This window comes from Echinops telfairi, unplaced genomic scaffold (genome assembly GCF_000313985.2).
Source record: "Echinops telfairi isolate 266 unplaced genomic scaffold, ASM31398v2 ScPeMD7_27;HRSCAF=92, whole genome shotgun sequence".
Classification (NCBI taxonomy): Eukaryota; Metazoa; Chordata; class Mammalia; order Afrosoricida; family Tenrecidae; genus Echinops; species Echinops telfairi.
In genome coordinates this window covers 4,297,451-4,314,518 of record NW_022103924.1, presented here as the reverse complement: position 1 = coordinate 4,314,518, position 17,068 = coordinate 4,297,451, and the positions used below count along the sequence as shown (strand labels likewise).

Genomic DNA, 17,068 nt, shown 5'->3' with positions numbered 1-17,068 from the left:
CTAGCTCTTTCCTCTATTTCCTTTTATTTCCTCTTGTCCCACTATCATGCTTAGCCTTCATTTGGGTTTCAGTAATTCCTCTTGGTTACATTGCCCGTGATCATGCCCTACCAGGCCTTCTACACCTTCCCCACCACCGATTTGGATCACTTGTTTTTCCCTTGTCCTTGGGTTTGTTAACACCAGATGAAGTTCAATTTATCATTATTTTTCTTTGATTGTGTTATGTTTGGGCATTTAACTTTTAATAAGGTGCCAAATCAGAAGCCCTGATGGTCCTGTGGGATTCTGGGTTTCTAATTTCAAGGGGACAGTTCAAACCACTTGCTACTTTGAGGGAGAAAGATGAAGCTATCCTGAGTCAGTAAGGATTTAATGCTTTTAGAATTGGCTCAATCACAATTGGGGTGGGTAATCGAGAGTCATGCAGATTTTTGCCTGTATTTTTTTCTAAGACTAAGATTTAGATTTAAATTCTTGATCCATTTTTATTTAATTTTTTATATGGCAGGAAGTCTGAGCCAAATTCATTCCTTTGTTTCAGGATATCCAGCTATTGTAACACCATTTCTTGAAAAGACTACTCTTTCCCTCATTAAATTATCTTAGCATTTTGTTGAAAATCAATTGGCCTTAAATGAAAGTAATTATTTTTAAATCCTCAATTTCATTCCACTAATGTATGTCTATGCTTATGGCAGTAACACATTGTCTTAAATTCTGTAATTTGTGGTAAGCTTTAGAAATGGCAAGTATGAGCCTACCAACTTTCTGTGATTTCTTTTCCTTTTTGAAATTATTTTGCCTATCTGGGATTCTTGCAATTCCATTTCAATATTAAGGTCAGCTTTTCTATTTTGGAAAATGAATGAGTTGGAATTTTGATAGGAATTGTGTTAAATCTGTTCAATTACCATCTGAAAAACATTAAGAATTTTAAAAATCCATGAAGATGAGATGGCTGTCCATTCATTTATCTTTTTAAATATTGTCAGTGTCATTTGGTAGCTATCATTGTACAAGTTTTGGAAACTTTGGTTAAAATTGTTATTATTTTTGATGCAACTGTAAAGGTTTGTTTACCTAGTGTCATTTTAAATTTGTCGACTGCTGTTGTCCATTTTCCTAGATTGATAGTCCACACAATCCAGCTATTAATGGATGTTTGCCAACATTCTCATTTTGAGTCAAGTTCCATCAGCAAATGAAAGGTGGCTGTCATGCTGGAAGCTATGTCACCTGTATTTCAAATGCCAGAAGGGTCACTCAGGTTTCAGCAGAGCATCCACATTAAAAACAGACTAAGAAGAAGGAAGACACAGTCCATTTCTGGAAAATAGACACTGAGAAAGAATCTTATGAGTATTGGTGGGACATTTTCTGATCTTTTGCCAGAAGATGAGCATTGGAAGGCATTCAAAATACTCCTGTAAAAAGCTGCCTCCTCAAAGTGGGGTTGACCTTAATGACATGGATGGAGCAAAGTTTTCTGAACCTCCATTTACTGATGGTCAAAATGAGAAGAAACAGCTGAAAACATCTATTAATAATTGGAACACAGAATGTACCTAGTATGAATCTAAGAAAACTGGAAGTCCTCAACAATAAAATAAAATGCATAGGGATTGGTATCCTCGGCATTAGAGAGCTGAAATGGACTAAGACTGGCCATTTTTTATTGTACAATCATATAGCTTACTATCCCGGGAACAAAAACTGGAAGAGGAATAACATACTCAGTATATTGTAATCTCAAAGAACTGAAGAAAAAACATTCAAGTTGCAAGTTGCAATATTTCAGGATTCTTTGGGCAAAATATTCAATGATATAGCAAGCATCAAAAAAAGATAGGAAAAATGTACTGTACCAAAAACAATTGGTTGATATTCACCCCTTTGAAGAGGTAGATCAAGAACTAATGGTATTAAAGGAAGAAGTTCAAGCTGTACTAAAGGCACTGGTAAAAAGCAAGGTTCCAGAAAGTTAGAGAATACCAATGGAAATGTTAAAAAGTCAAACAAAAACTGATGCAGCACCAGAAGCAATCCAAGCCTAGACATTTGGGAGACAGCAACCTGGCCAACAGACTAGAAGAGATCCATATTTGTGTGCACTCAAAAAATAAATGTGACCAAACAGAATGCAGAATGTATTAAGCAATATAATTAACACCATATTAAAGTAACATTTTGATGAAGATTAGTTAAAAACTGTTGCAACAATACATACACAGGGAGCTGTCAGAAATTCAAGCCAGATTCAGAAGAGGGCGTGGAAAAAGGAAATCATTTCAACATCAGATGGATTCTTCTCTATTTTTGAAAAGAGAAGAGTTCTGTAATTTTGTTTGGTTGTCAGCACACATAGTAAAACATAGCTTCTACATGTACAATTTAGTGATAATGAACATTCTTGCAGCTATACAACCATTTGCACCCACTCTCATTAACAAACTCACTACCCCATAAAGAATCTAATCTTTCAAATACATATTGTCCATGTGATCCCCCATAGACCCGTGTCAAAATAGCATAATGCTCAAGCAGGCTAACCAACTTTAAGACGACTTCAGGGGATAGTTTGAGTGAAGAAGAAAAAGACTTCAATATCATTCCAGGTAACTGAGTATCCTTCTTTGCTACAACACCCAAACTTGACAATACTTTTTTTATGCTATTACATCATTTTATACTATTACATTAAAATCCATTGTACTCTTTCACTTATAATGGATTTTTAGTAGCAATACTTGGAAGTGTTGTTTCACCAAGTAATGGCACATTACTTCTAAATGTTAGCATATGACATTATTCAGAAAGTTAATTGTCACCATCTATCTCAACTGAAGACAAGCTGGTGGCAGGAAAGTGTTCCCTATAATCCTAATTTCTATATAATAATCTACTTTTTGTCATGGCAATTAATACTGCACATTGTTTAGTTGAAGTAACAGGCAGTTTATTTGAGAACATGTCTGGGAAATGAGTATGTTTAAATAGCCATCACCTGTCTGCTACTCACCCTTTAACAAAAAATGGTCTGTGAATAAAGTGGGTAGGCCAACTCACAGCTCAAACGATGGATCTTTTTCTGTCTTGATCTTGTATCCTACAACTTTCCCCAACTCATTTATTAGCTCTAATGGTTTTAGAGCATTTTGTTTTGCTTTCATTCACTATATTCTATATATTACCCAAAAAAGTATGTTATCTGCAAATAGAGGTCATTTTACTCCTTCCTTTCCAGTCTGGATTCCTTCGATTACTTGGTCGTGCCTAATTGCCCTAGCTAGAACCTGCAGTTCAATGTTAAATCTTTACCACAGACAAAGTGCTACAGGGAAAAAGATGAGTGCAGGGCTTCAGAGTCACAGCTCACGTGTCACGGAGCAGATCTCAAAGTTACCACTTGTGCCTTGAAAACAAGTCTTATATTTTGTAGTAACTGAGCTGATGTTGTTTGAAAGTCAGAACCAGAGTCTTACCATAAGAGTGCCTGAATTACAATCCCAACTGAATTCCCAATTCTGAATTATATCTCATATTAAAGTGAGGCTATTTATTGGGGAGAAATGGGATCCTGAAATGTGGGATGGGGCATATGGATAGATAATCAAGAAGATGGAAACAGTGGGCACCTAAATTCCATTGAATCACTTCAGTCAACAGCATCATCCCTCCCATATGAAGAGAATACTTTTTTGGAAGAGATTATTCCACTTTTGCCTGTAAATTTCTTCTCCGTAAAACCATTATCCCTTCCATCACATTTGAGATTAACCTAACTGTGCATTTTCCTATAGACCAACTGGTGGGGGTGGGGGATGGAGGGTGAAATAGCACCTACCTGATAACTCACACGTTGAGCATCTTTTCACCTGATGGCTGGCCCATTTCTGTATCTTTGGTGAAATGTCTACTCAACTCCTTTGCTCATTGTGATTGGGTTGCTTATATTTTTGTTGACAGATTGTAGAATTTCTTTACTTAATTTTTATACTATTGTTCTTAGCTGCCACCAAGTCAACCCCCAATTCCTGGTGACCGTATAGCTCAAAGAGCAGAACTTCTCTACGGGGTTTTCTTGGTTGTAATGTTTATGGAAGCGGGTGGGTTCAAATCACCAAGTTTGAGGTTCTTAGCCAATTACAAACTGCTTTTATCACCCAGGCTCCTTATATTCTGGACATTAAAAGCTTAAGATAAACAATTCACACATATTTTCTCCCATTCTTTAGGTTGTCTTTTCTGTGATAAAATCCTTTGTTGCATAAAAATGTTTATTTCTTGATAAAGTTCAACTTATCCATGTTGTCATTTTTTACTCATGCTTATGGAGTCATATTTAAGAATCCATGTCAGAAAGCAGGCATTTGAAATACAGTAGATAGACTTTTATAAAAACAAAACAAGGACGCCATTTAAAGCACTGTGATGAGCCTGACCCAAGCCATGCTGTTTTTCTCATATGCATGTGAAAATCGGACGCTGAGCAAGCAAGACCGGAGAGTTGATGCCTTTGAATTATTTTGCTGATGAGAAATACTGAAGTACCAGGGACTGCCGAAGAACAAACACATCTGCCTGGGAGGAAGTACAGCCAGGATGCTCCTTGGAAGGATGGTGAGACATCGCCCAGGTAACCTGAACCTGTTATCAAAGGAGACCAGTCCCTGGAAAAGAACACCACACTCGGTAAAACTGAAGCGCAACAAAAAATAAGAGGAAGACCCTCGACGAGGTGGACTGGCACAGTGGCTGCAACAGTGGGCTCAACATGACAGCAATGATGAGGACGGCACGGGGCAGGGTTGTGTTTTGTTCTGTCGTACAGGCCTCAGCATGAGTCAGAACGGACTCAATGGCACCTGACAACGTTTGTAACCATGGAAGTGCTTCAGCTGTTAGATGTGGCGTTTGAGCGAGGACTTTGACTTAACAGATCACAAAATGGGCATTTTCATGTAACTGGGGGGTAAAGTCCTGTCCCAGGAGCAGCATTCTTCCTTTGCTTTAGGCCGAGGGTCCCTGCGAGGAACCTGTCAGCATGCTGGCAGGTGGAAGGCTCCGGCTGCTCCCAGGGAGCCAGGCTGTCTACCCCAGCTCTGGTCTCACAGACTCATGGGCTCCTTGAAGACCAGGTAGAGTTCCAGGAGTCGACGTCGACCCGATGGCAGAGAGTTTTCTGTTTTAGAACTGCCCCATGAAGTGTCCAAGTTTGTAAAGTGGGGGAGGGCCGGGCTGGGGACGCGTCGCATTTTCCTTCGGTTCGCAGCAAAGACTTTAACCAATGCGCCACCAGGGCTCCAGGGTTTAGGCCCTCCAGGAGTTATTCGCCAAACACTGCACTCAGGAGACGGACGATTACCGTAAGTAATCGTGGAACACGACAGCGCGGGGACGCTAACCTCGTCAGCAGCGCCCATTGCCCGACCCCTCCCCCCGCAGTCGACCCGGGCGGACGCGCCCGCCGGGCAAGGTGGGTCTAAAGCGGAGTCACGCGCCACGGAGTCACGGTGCTCAGAGGCCCCGCCCAGGCGCCGGCACAGCCAATCGAGACGTGGAGAGGCGGGGGGTAGGCGGTGCTGAACGGGCTGCGACCCCGAGCTTTAAACCCGGCTGAGCCCAGGGCCTCAGCTTACAAGCTTGGGCGCCGGGACCCCGTACGTCTTGTGTGGACTGCGCCTGCGCCAGCTGCGGGCCCTGCAGGTAAGCGCGTTGATTGGGGCGGCTAGTTGAGGGGCGGCTGGTCCCCTGGAGGAGGGACCCCTGTAGGTGTCCTGGTGGGCAGCCGGCATTCTTTACGGGACGAGAATTCCGCCGAGGGCTGGTATTGTTGGGTTCAGACTGTGCCCCCGTCCTGCGGGCCCCGGCAGGGGCGGAGGGGAGGCGGCGCGGGCGCCCTGGATGGACGAGCCACCCCAGTGGGTCCCTGAGCCGTCTGGGCACGGGTTGGCCTGGAGGCCTGGGCGGCGCTGGATGCGGGCCCCCGCCCTGGTCTGCGGCCCGGCCAAGGGCCGGGCGTTTCCTCCGCCGCGGTAAACATCCTGGGAAAAGAGGGGTGGGGGTGGGCCCGCGGGCAGGCCCTTCCCTGCGACCCCTGGTGTGGGCCCCAGCCCGGGTGGTGCTTTGAATCCGGGAACTGTCCGTGGCACAGGCCCTACAGGGTGCCGATGTCAGGAGCCGCCCCTTCCCCACTTGTGGGAAAGCAACATAGATTTTATTTCGGAGGAGCTTGGTGGAACTGACTATAACACTTGTCCGTCTGCTATTTATTTGGTGGCTGAATCAAATGACTCTTCATAAATGCTGGGCTTGGTTTTCCTCCAACCAAGTCTTTCTTTGTCTTTGCATAAGTACTTGGGGAGATAATTTAAATAGTTCCTCTCTACCATGGGGGCTGTAGCTTTTCAAGTGTAAGCTTCTTAAAACGATTGGTTAGTTACTTATTTTTCTTTCCCCTCCCTAGATTTTTGAACATGAATCCTTTCCTTTTTCTGGCTATCATTTGCTTGGGAATAGTCTCAGCTGCGCTAAAACATGATCAAAATCTAGATGCTCGGTGGCATCAGTGGAAGTCAACACACAAGAGACCATATAGCACGGTTGGTATCTCCTGAAACGGCCAAAAAGGGCCCTCAGAGGGAATGGTCCTTGCTGGTTGGGGGCAGGGAGCGACACAGGTTCCAGAGGCCCGCACTTACCAAGGCTTTCCTTGATGGTGCCCACTCCTGAATGCACAGTGGTTGGCACACGCCCCTGCTATGTCAGAGAGGGAGGAGAGCTCCCAGCGCCATGGAGCTGTCATTGGCTATGGTCTGTCTTCCATCTAATGCATCACTTGGTGGGAGTGATTGGGATTTCATTGTAAATAATGACAATCAAGTATGGCTGTCTCTAGAATGAAGAAGATTGGAGGAGAGCAGTCTGGGAGAAAAATGTGAAGATGATTGAACTGCACAATCAAGAATACAGCCAAGGAAAGCATGGCTTCACCTTGGGCATGAATGCTTTTGGGGACATGGTGAGTGCAGCAGTTACTGATTATGAAACTCTTTATATTTCCTCTCCTCACGACTTAAGCAAAATACTCTCTTGTTTCTGCAACATTTTATCTTTTCTTTGAAGACCAATGAAGAATTCAGACAGGTGATGAATGGCTTTCAAATCCAGAAACATAATGGGAAGACATTCCATGAATCTTCTTCTGATAATATCCCCAAATCTGTGGATTGGCGTCAGAAAGGTTATGTGACCCCTGTGAAGAATCAGGTATGTCATCATCATTGACATTTGGCTTTATCTTGAATAGTAAAAGCTCTTTGCTAGTTATTGAACAGGCAATTTTGCTTTTTTTTTTTTTCTTGTGAGAACGTTGAGATCTATGGATCGTTACCAGTCTTTCTGTTTGTCTTATAAACTGACAACTTTTAAATCTGTCTTTTCAGGGTCAATGTGGTTCTTGTTGGGCTTTTAGTGCAACTGGTGCCCTTGAAGGACAGATGTTCCGGAAAACTGGCAGCCTTGTTTCTCTCAGTGAGCAGAACCTGGTGGACTGCTCTCGGTCTGAAGGCAATGAGGGCTGCAATGGGGGCCTCATGGATAATGCTTTCCAGTACATTAAGAAAAATGGAGGCCTGGATTCAGAGGAATCATATCCTTATCTTGGAACGGTAAATGGAGCTTTTTACCTGGTTGTCATTCAAGCCCTGTGGAAAGTGGAACACTTTTAAGGATCAGGCACTTGATTTAGCATTCACATTTTGCATGGTAGAGTCTTTCTGTAGCAGTCAGAACTCTTGTAGAGTGTTATTAGCTGTTGGTCTGTGTAACAATTTCTCCAGAGATAACAACAGCAACATTTGAAGGCCAAGTGGGGCTCCGGGTAACACATCATTCCTCCTTCACTAAGTCTTTTCCAGAGAGATATCAATGAGGAGCATCTGGGTTGGTTTTTTTTTGGTTTGTTTGTTTTCAGGTTCATAACAGCCAATGATATTACACTCTTTGTGCTGCTTGATACCAAGATTGACTTGAAATCACTAAGCTGCAAACTGTTGAGCCTTGAGGTCCTAAACTCATCTTCAATCAGGGGTTGAATGGTAATAACTATGTGTCTTTCCTGTTTACCTCTAAAAGGACACAGGGGATTGTCACTACAATCCTAAGTATTCTGCTGCCAATGATACTGGCTTCATAAACATCCGTCAGCTGGAGAAGGACCTGATGAAGGCAGTGGCAAGTGTGGGTCCCATCTCTGTTGCTATTGATGCAAGCCTGATGACCTTCCAGTTCTACAAAAATGGTAGGCTTGCTTCTTTGTATTGTAGAAGTAAGGCAGAAGGTTGGGAGAACCATCCTCATGGACCAGTGTGACTCGGGTATGCAGAATTTTGGGTGTACATTTAACATTCAGTATGGGCTATTTTTGCTTTAAGCAAAGTCTCATGATAATAAGCAGTTCATAAATAACTTTAAATGGGTACATAATTCTATAGATATGTTTCATTTACTTTGTCTTCAATTTTGGGGACCAACCTGTAAGATTTTCCCTAAGATTTATATTTCTGTAATCAATGCTTGGTTAAGTATTTTTGCATCCTTTGCTTCCTTTGGGGTAATGTCTCGGTGGTGCTAATGAAGTGGGCTAGACCACTAGCCTTAAAGTAAATGGAGTTATTCCTCGGTCATTGAAGGAGCTTCAGTGGCCCAGTGGGTGGTAAGTATTGGGATGCTACAAGAACTGACCAGAAGTTCAAGCTCATCATCCACTCAAAGCCATAACAGCCAATGACATTTCACTCTTTGTGGGGGAGAAAGATGAGAAGATGTTCCCATAAAGAGTTGCAGTCTTGGAAAATCTGAAGAGCGGGTCTACTCTGTCTTATTGAGTCACAGGATCAATTTGATGGCTGTGGGTTTGGTTTAGTGATCTTGGAAGAAGGATCTGATCATCTCTTCCCGAAAGACTACAGCTTAAAAAAACCCACTTTTAATGTCATTCTACCTGTAATAAATGAGTTTGTTATAAGTCAGAATCAGCTATAGGACAGTGTGTTTTGGTTTTTGTTCATTTGGTTATTTTGTTCTGTGTACACAGTTTCTGTAGAATGTTATCCATGGAATAGAAGGCCAAGGTTTTAAAATCCTAGTCTTCTAAGTTGTTTACAAAAAGGATGATGTTACTTTATATTTCTGCTATAGGAGATAAGGGTCTAAATTGTTGTAACCTTCATTTTAGACAGCTTGTTAAGTCTCATCTGGAATGTTTCCCTGAACTGTGAGATGTTCTCTTTAATGAGTTGGTGAGGCCAATTACTGCCATGAGCTGCTTTGTGGAGCTTCTCACTCTGGTGACGATTTCTCTTCCAGGAATTTATTTCGATTCAAGCTGCAGCAGCAAGGATCTGGACCATGGTGTTCTGGTGGTTGGCTATGGCTTTGAAGGAAAAGAATCAGACTCAAACAACAAATACTGGATTGTCAAGAACAGGTTAAAAAACTCCAATAATATATTTGAAATTGAAAGAGGAATTCATGTTTGGAATTACTATTTGGATACAGACTCACAAAAACCTCCCAATTACAAAATCTAGCTGTGTTCTTCCTGCTTAGGTTGAACATAGAAATATCGCGACCTGATTAAGAGCTTTGGTCCCAAGCTTGCTTCCATTTTAATGTGGTATTTGTAGCATTACCTTCTGAATAGTGAAAAACTAATTCTGCAAGGTACCTGGCCCTAAGGGTTTTCTCCTTTATTTGAAGTTGCAATATAGAATTAGATGGAAGTTAAACACCCTCTACCCCCACACAAGAAAATTACCATTATTTGACCCCAATCCATAGCGACCTCAAATATGCACAGTTGTGCTCACCAGGGTTTTCAGTGACTGGTTTTCAGGAAGTGATTACCAGGCAGCCAAGGTGGGTTTGAACAGGCAACCTTTTGGTTAGCTATGAAGAACTTAACTGTTTGTGATATGAGGACCCTACTGTGTAGGTTTAGAACTCAAAAATGTATAAATAATGAACACCTGCCTCATTCTCTTAAATCTGCAAGATTATCCACATTGGCCTAGGAGACCATGGGCCTCTGACACACAAAGTATTGTTATTAATAAGATTTAAATAGAGTATCCTGAATTCTTTGTATAACATATAACTTTTTTTTTTTTAAGCTGGGGCACAACTTGGGGTGTAGATGGGTACATAAAGATGGCCAAGGACCGAGACAACCACTGTGGAATTGCCACGGCAGCCAGCTACCCTACCATGTAAGAGCAGACGCACTACTCGGAAAAGGAAGATTCCTGGATGGCTTTCCCGAAGGGATGTTATCTTAGAACTGACCAGCCCTTATTATTGGGATGAAACACTTGAATCATTGAAGATCCAAGTTGTGATTTGAATTCTGTGACATTTTTACACTGGTAAAATGTTACCACTACTTTAATTACTGCTGTAAACAGTTTTGTAATATTGACTCATTGCTTGATGTTAAGACTTGAACTTCCATTAAAAAAGAAGTATATAAAGTCTGACCTTTTTAAATAAAACTTAAATTTCATGTGTAAAGGAGGGGCTTCTGTTTCACTGCGTTGGGTTTCCATGTAGTTGAGATGTCATTGGGATATAAAAACATAACAGTCTCAGTCGTGCATTGGGAGCCGGCCACTGGGTGGCCTCTGGACTTCTAGATATGAATTGGCATCCTTTTTAAGCTCCTTATTTGGTCTGTCTGACCCACTTCTGGAGTAAAGCAGATTTTTCAAAAGATTTCCTAGAAGGACCAAGGTGAATTGTTTTAATAAAGAAATTAGAAACACTATTATAAATATTAGTGAATTAGAATGATCATGTCAGTGATTTAAGTATTAAAAAGGAGCCTTGGAGGTCATCTGTAAATGGTACAGGATAATCATAACCCATGAGGAAAACCATTTTCTGGCATCTCAAATTGCTGGTAAGGAGCCCTGGTGTTGTAATAGCTACAGGTAGGGCTGATAAATGAGTTCAAGATCCACAAGGCAAGAAGGATATATCTGTTCAAGGATGAGATGAAAAAACTGCTGTGGCTGAAGATAGAAGAGGAGAGAGACAAGATCAGCCCCAACAATTTAATCCTTATGAGTCCCTCAAATGGTAACTCGGGGTGGGGGTGGGGGGGGAGTTATATATATACATTCTGATTCTGAAGGTCAGCCTTTAAAACTCCAAAAATATAGTTCTACTTTGACATTCATAGGTTAGTATGAGTCAAAAGTTACATAATCCCTTAATTTTAAAGAACAAGTATCAAAATGAGAAGAAACAGCTGTGAACGCCACCAGGGCTCAGGGCACTAGAGAACTGGAACAGACTGATATTAGCCATTTTAAATGGACAAATGTGATAGTTTATGACAAAATGAAAAGGAATGGCATCACATTCCTTATCAAAAAGGACATTTCAAGATTTACATCGAAGTATAACACTCAGATAATATCCATGTACCTACAAGAAAGAACTATTGTACCTAATTATAATACAATTGTTACCAACTTAATGTGGAAGATAATAAAAAGTCCAAGATTCTTACTAACTCCAGCAGTCTGAAATGTATTAAACATGCAAGCAAGCTGCATGATAATTGCTGGTGATTAGAATATGAAAGTTAAGACTACAACAGGATGGGTAACTTGGTGATAGAGTGCCAGATATCTTAAGAATTTTGCAACATCATTGGCTTATTGTAGTATAATTCTTAAAGAACAGTGACTGTATGTCAATTTCCCTAGGTAGAATACATAGAAATCAAATATACGATATTTGTGGAAAGAGACATTGGAGAAGCATCAATCAGAATAAGACTGGGCAGAATGTGGAACAGACTATCTAATTCTAACTTCAATCCAAGTTAAAGCTGAAGAAAATGAAAACAAGTCAATGAAAGCCAAAATATAACCTTGAGTACTGCCCAGCTGAATACAGAAATCGTCTCATGAATAGATTTGGTACATTGGATACTAATAGCTGAAGATCTCTTTCTGGAATGACATCAAGGACATACATGCAGAAGGCAAAGGGCCATTGAAAAGTCAGGAAAGAAAAGACCAAAGTGGGTATCAGGAGAGGCTCTGAAACTTGCTCTTGATCTTTGAGTGACTGCAGCAAATTAGAGTTCTTTCCCTAATTGCTCATAGTTTCCCTTCAGGCTGTTAATCGTAAGATCAGAAGTTTGAGGCTATCAGCTGCTCCCAGGAAGAAAGACAAGGATTTCTACTCCCTTCAAGAGTTACCATCTCAGAAACTCTCAGAGGGTGCCCCATAGGGTCACTGAAAAGAGCTGAATAGAAGATTTCAAAGGGGGGCTTAAGAAAGCAAAGCAAAGCATAATAAAATGTGCAAAGAAAACCAAAAGAGAAAGACATGCTAGCCATTTCTCAAGCGGAAAGAACTGAAGAAAAAAACAAATGACATCTTGAGTTGTAATATTGAATGACACAGGAAGCATCAAAAGAAGTTCAAAAAGAATACACAGAATTACAATACCAGACAGAATGAATGGAGTATTCTGGACCCTCCCTAGTGGAGCTCACTAGGAGGACAAAAGCAAGTCAAAACAATAGCATCAATCCATGGGCAATTGCAATAATGACGGCTTCGAGAAGGTTAGCCAAGAGTAAAACCAGGGCAAAAATGAGGGTCTTCACCTACCCTAGAGGTTCCAGGTTGGCTTTCTTGAGCAAGTGCCAGCTGACCCAAAATTTGAGATTTCACAGTAAGGAGTTCTGGTGGTGCTGTTGGGAACGTGTTAGCCTGCTAACCACAAGGTTGGTGGTTCAAACTCATTGGCTGCGCTGAGGGAGAAAGTAGAAGCTATCTGCTCCCATAAAGATTTACAGAAATTCTATATGGGCTCACGATGAGTTGAAATCTACTCAAAAGTTTAGGTAACCCAGCAGAGAAAGGGAAGCCATCTGAGCCAGAAGTGCTGGTTCTCTCCACTGTCTTGGGGCAGGGCCCTGAGAGGGCGAGCAGACCAGAACTACTCTAGGTAGCAGCTGCCTTCCCTCCAGCCCTGAGTTCTGCTCTACTTTAGCTTTGCTGTCCATGTTTTGTAGCCAAAATCTATGGCATACATTTGCTGGCTTTTTTTTCTTCTTAATCTTCTAGACTCATAATTCATGCTGAAGGCTGCAATCCTTGATCTTCACCAGCAAATGCTTCAGGTCCTCTTTTCTTTCAGCAAGCAAGGTTGTGTCATCTGCATATCACAGGTTGTAAATGACCCTTACTCCAATCCTGATGCAACATTCTTCATATAAACCAGCTTCTCTGAAGATCAAGAATTGAAGCCTTCAGTATGGATTATGAATCAATGTAAAAGAAGACCAAAATCCTCACAACTGGACCAATAAATAACGTCATGATAAATGGAGAAAAGTTGAAGTTGTCAAGGATTTCACCTTGCTTGGATCCACAATCAATGCTTATTGGAAGTGGCTAGTCAGCAGACCAAAAGATGTATTGCATTGGGTAATACTGCTGCACAAGACCTCTGTAGAGTATTGAAAAGGAAGGATGTTATTTTGAGGACTAAGATGTGCCTGACCCAAGATATGGCATTTTCAATTGTCTTATATGTATGTGAAAGTTGGACATTGAATAAGGATGAGTGAAAAAGAATAGATGCATTTGAATTATGGTGTTGGAGAAGAATATTGAAAGTAACATATGGACTACTAAAAGGACAAATCCATATGTCTTGGAAGAAGTACACTCAGACTGTCCCTTAAAGGCAAGGATAGTGAAACTTCCTATTACATACTTTGGACATCTTGACAGGAGAGACTAGACCCTGGAGAAAAACATCAAGTTTGCTAAAATAGAGGGGCATCAAGAAAGATGAAGGCCCTCAACTAGATGGATTGACACAGTAGCTGCAGTAATGAGCTCAAGCATAGGAACAATTCTGAGGGTGACACAGGACTGGAGAGTGTTTTGTCCTGTTGTGCACAGAATCTCTATGGGTTTGGAATCTCTTCTCTGACCCCCGTTGTTCTCAACAATGTTTCTTTGTTTAGTGTAATGCTGGGTACTTGGTCCCATTGACACCTCATGATCACATAGGCTGGTGTGCTTCTTCCATGTGGGCTTTGTTGCTTCTCAGCTAGATGGTCACTTGTTTAATTTCAAGCCTTTAAGACCCCAGATGCTATATATTTTGGTAGCTGGGCACCATCAGCTTTCTTCACCACATTTGCTTATGCATCCATTTTGTCTTCAGCCATCATGTTGGAATGGCGAGTATTACAGAATACCAGGTTGTTAGAACAAAGTGTTCTTGCATTAAGGGAGGGTTTGAGTAGAGATCCAAAGTCTGTCCACATACTCAGTGTTTTTCCACATAAATATATATACATTGGTCAATACCTCTATTTTTATGAATTAGTATGTTTACTTAAATATACACCTATATTTATACCTCTATCCACAGCTTTGATTCCTAGATCTTTCCTGTTTCCTTTTACCTTCCTCCTGCCCCACCATCATGTTCATCCTTCTTCTGCCTCTTAGTAATTCCTCTCAGCTAGATTGCTGTTGCTCCAATACCACTGGGATATCTATGGCCTCCTCATTTGTTACATTAAATTCCCTAGTTGTTCCCCTGTCTATGGCATTGTTTGCTCACTTCTTCCTTCCCCCGCCTCTCCTCCCCCTAGTCCCTCCAGAACGTTGCTTTCACCATAGGCTTGCTTCCCTTGCCTATCTTATATAGGTTGGCAAAACGATAATAATGAAGACAAAACAAAAAGAAAACAAAAGATCAAATAAAAAGAGATAAAAAATGCAAAAGCATACATAATTCCAGGTCTGTCCGCTGACCTTTATGACTATCTCCACGCTGGTCCTGGGAGAATTCTGATAACTGCCCCTCCTAGCCTGATGTCTATTTGGGGGGCTCCTCAGGGGCTTTGTGGTTTTGCTTTGCCCCAGTTGCTGATCTGTTATGTTCCCTTCTGGGTTTGCCCCACTGTGGAGGGTCAGACTGGACTCACTGCCCACCGTGTATCCCCAGTATTGCCCTCTGTTGCAGTAGGCTCCAGCAAGGGAACCTCATGTCTCCAGCTGTTGTCAGCCCTACGGTTCTCTTTGTGCCTTAGCAGCTCTGTGCAGGGATGTCATCCTCAGGGCTTCCTGTGCCAGTATGGGGTCTAGTCCCTCACTCTCTTTTTCCTTCTTGGTTTGTTTCTGTGAGGGTGCAGCAGGCTGGCCCCTCTCCCCAACCTGTAGATTTAGTGTTGTCCTCTGTAGCACATACTTCTAAGGATGGGGTCAGTTTGGCTCTGATGGGGGCCGGCACTGCAGACCTCTCTGTTCATGATTTGCTGCATGTGGTTACGTAGTCCTCAAGGTTTGGCTTGCTGTGGTGGGGTCTGCACTCATACCCCACTTCTGTGGACACAAACAATACCCTCCCCCTGGGTGGATTAGTGCCCTGCTACCCCAGTGCCATCATCTCTCTCTTTTTCTCCCCATCCCCTCTTTTCCCTTCTTTGTGTTGGAAGGACATGTATATCCTTGGGTTTTGTCTGTCCCCCAACCAATTGCCTGTACCTCAACCCATATAGTGTGAGACAAGTGGCTTCTAAACCTACTGTGCTGATTACACTTACCTCAGTGGACTCATGTTGTGCTTGTCCTTCTGTGATTGGCTAACTTCACTTACATAATTTCCTCCAACTCTTCCCATGAGATGATGTGTTTTATGCATACATCAGTGCATTTTAGGGATGCATAGTACTCCATTGTGTGTATGTGCCAGAGTTTTCTTTCTTTTTTTTTAAAATCATTTTATTAGGGGCTCATACAACTCTTATCACAATCCATACATACATCAATTGTGTAAGATGTGCCAGAGTTTTCTAATCCACTTGTCTATCGATGAAAATGTAGGTTGTTTCCAATTCTTTGCAATTGTGAATTATCCCACAATAAACATTGAAGCGCATATGGCTGGTTGTGGTCTATTTCTTTCCTCTTCTGGGTATATGCCCAACAGAGATTTCTGGGTCATAAGGCAATTCAATTTCCACTTGCTTTAAATATCACCAGATTGCTTTTCACAGAGGCTGTATGTATCTATACGACCACTAGCTCTGGAAGAGAATTCCTATCTCACCACATCCCCTCCAACATTTGTTACTCTCTGATTTTCTGATTTGGACTATCCTCAAGGGTGTTAGGTGGTATCATGGTTGTTTTAATTTGCACTTCTCTGATGGCTAATGATCAGGAGCTTTTTTTCATATATTTGTTGGCTATTTGAGTCTCCTCCCTAGTGAAACTTCTGTTCAGTTCTTTTGCCCACTTCCTCAGGGAGCTAACTGTTTTCCTCTTTTCATAGGCTAGGAGAGTATTGTAGGTTTTAGTAATAAGCCCTTTGTCTGTTGTGTCATTGCTAAAAATCCTCTCCCAGTCTGTGGGTTCTCTTGTTACTCTCTTGGTGAGGTCTTTTGACGCACACAGGTGTTTTATCCTTAGTATTTCCCACTTGTTGATTTCAGCTTCATCTCTGTATATATCCTGCCCTATTTCAGTTAGCTTATGTATTCCCTGTGCCAACGTTCTTAGGTTTGTCCTAATTCTTTTGTTGATGGTCCTGATAGTTTAGGGGTTTACTTCTAGGTCTGTGATCCACCTTGAGTTTCTTCTTGTGTATGGGGTGAGGTAAACTTGCTTCAATTTTCTACAGATGGATATCCATTGTTAAAGAGGGCATCCACCTCCCACTTGATGCTTTTTGGGCCCTTGTCAAAGAACAGTTGTCTATATGCTGATGGCTTTATTTCTGGATTTTCTGTTCTTTTCCATTGGTCTGAGTATTTGTCATTATTCCAGTACCACAGTGTGCTGACCAGTGTGGCTATATAGTAGGTGCTAAATTCAGGTAAGCCGAGCCTTCCGTTAGAGTCACTTCTGACATACGCTTTAGTCTTTTTGTCTTTCTCATCTTTTTAATGGCCGTTTGCTTTCTTCTTGTATGATGTTCTTTATGTCATCTCAAAGCTCATCAGGTACAGTG

The 17,068-nt window shown here is 41.7% G+C and overlaps 1 protein-coding gene across 1 annotated transcript; it reads left to right on the top strand.

The window, feature by feature from the left end:
* The first annotated feature begins 5,607 nt into the window (after positions 1-5,607).
* Positions 5,608-10,575, top strand: CTSL (cathepsin L). Its single transcript, XM_004714597.2, has 8 exons — positions 5,608-5,709; positions 6,470-6,605; positions 6,902-7,024; positions 7,129-7,272; positions 7,449-7,673; positions 8,140-8,305; positions 9,373-9,493; positions 10,179-10,575. The coding sequence occupies exons 2-8, from the start codon at positions 6,480-6,482 to the stop codon at positions 10,276-10,278; spliced, it is 1,005 nt and encodes a 334-aa protein (XP_004714654.1). The 5' UTR covers positions 5,608-5,709; positions 6,470-6,479; the 3' UTR covers positions 10,279-10,575.
* Positions 10,576-17,068: the final 6,493 nt, after the last annotated feature.

Excerpts from the sequence above, each read along its gene's own strand:
- CTSL (XM_004714597.2), top strand. The coding sequence starts at position 6,480 with ATGAATCCTTTCCTTTTTCTGGCTATCATTTGCTTGGGAATAGTCTCA. Across the intron at positions 7,273-7,448 it reads TGACCCCTGTGAAGAATCAG|GGTCAATGTGGTTCTTGTTG; the intron begins GTATGTCATCAT and ends CTGTCTTTTCAG. Across the intron at positions 7,674-8,139 it reads CATATCCTTATCTTGGAACG|GACACAGGGGATTGTCACTA; the intron begins GTAAATGGAGCT and ends TACCTCTAAAAG.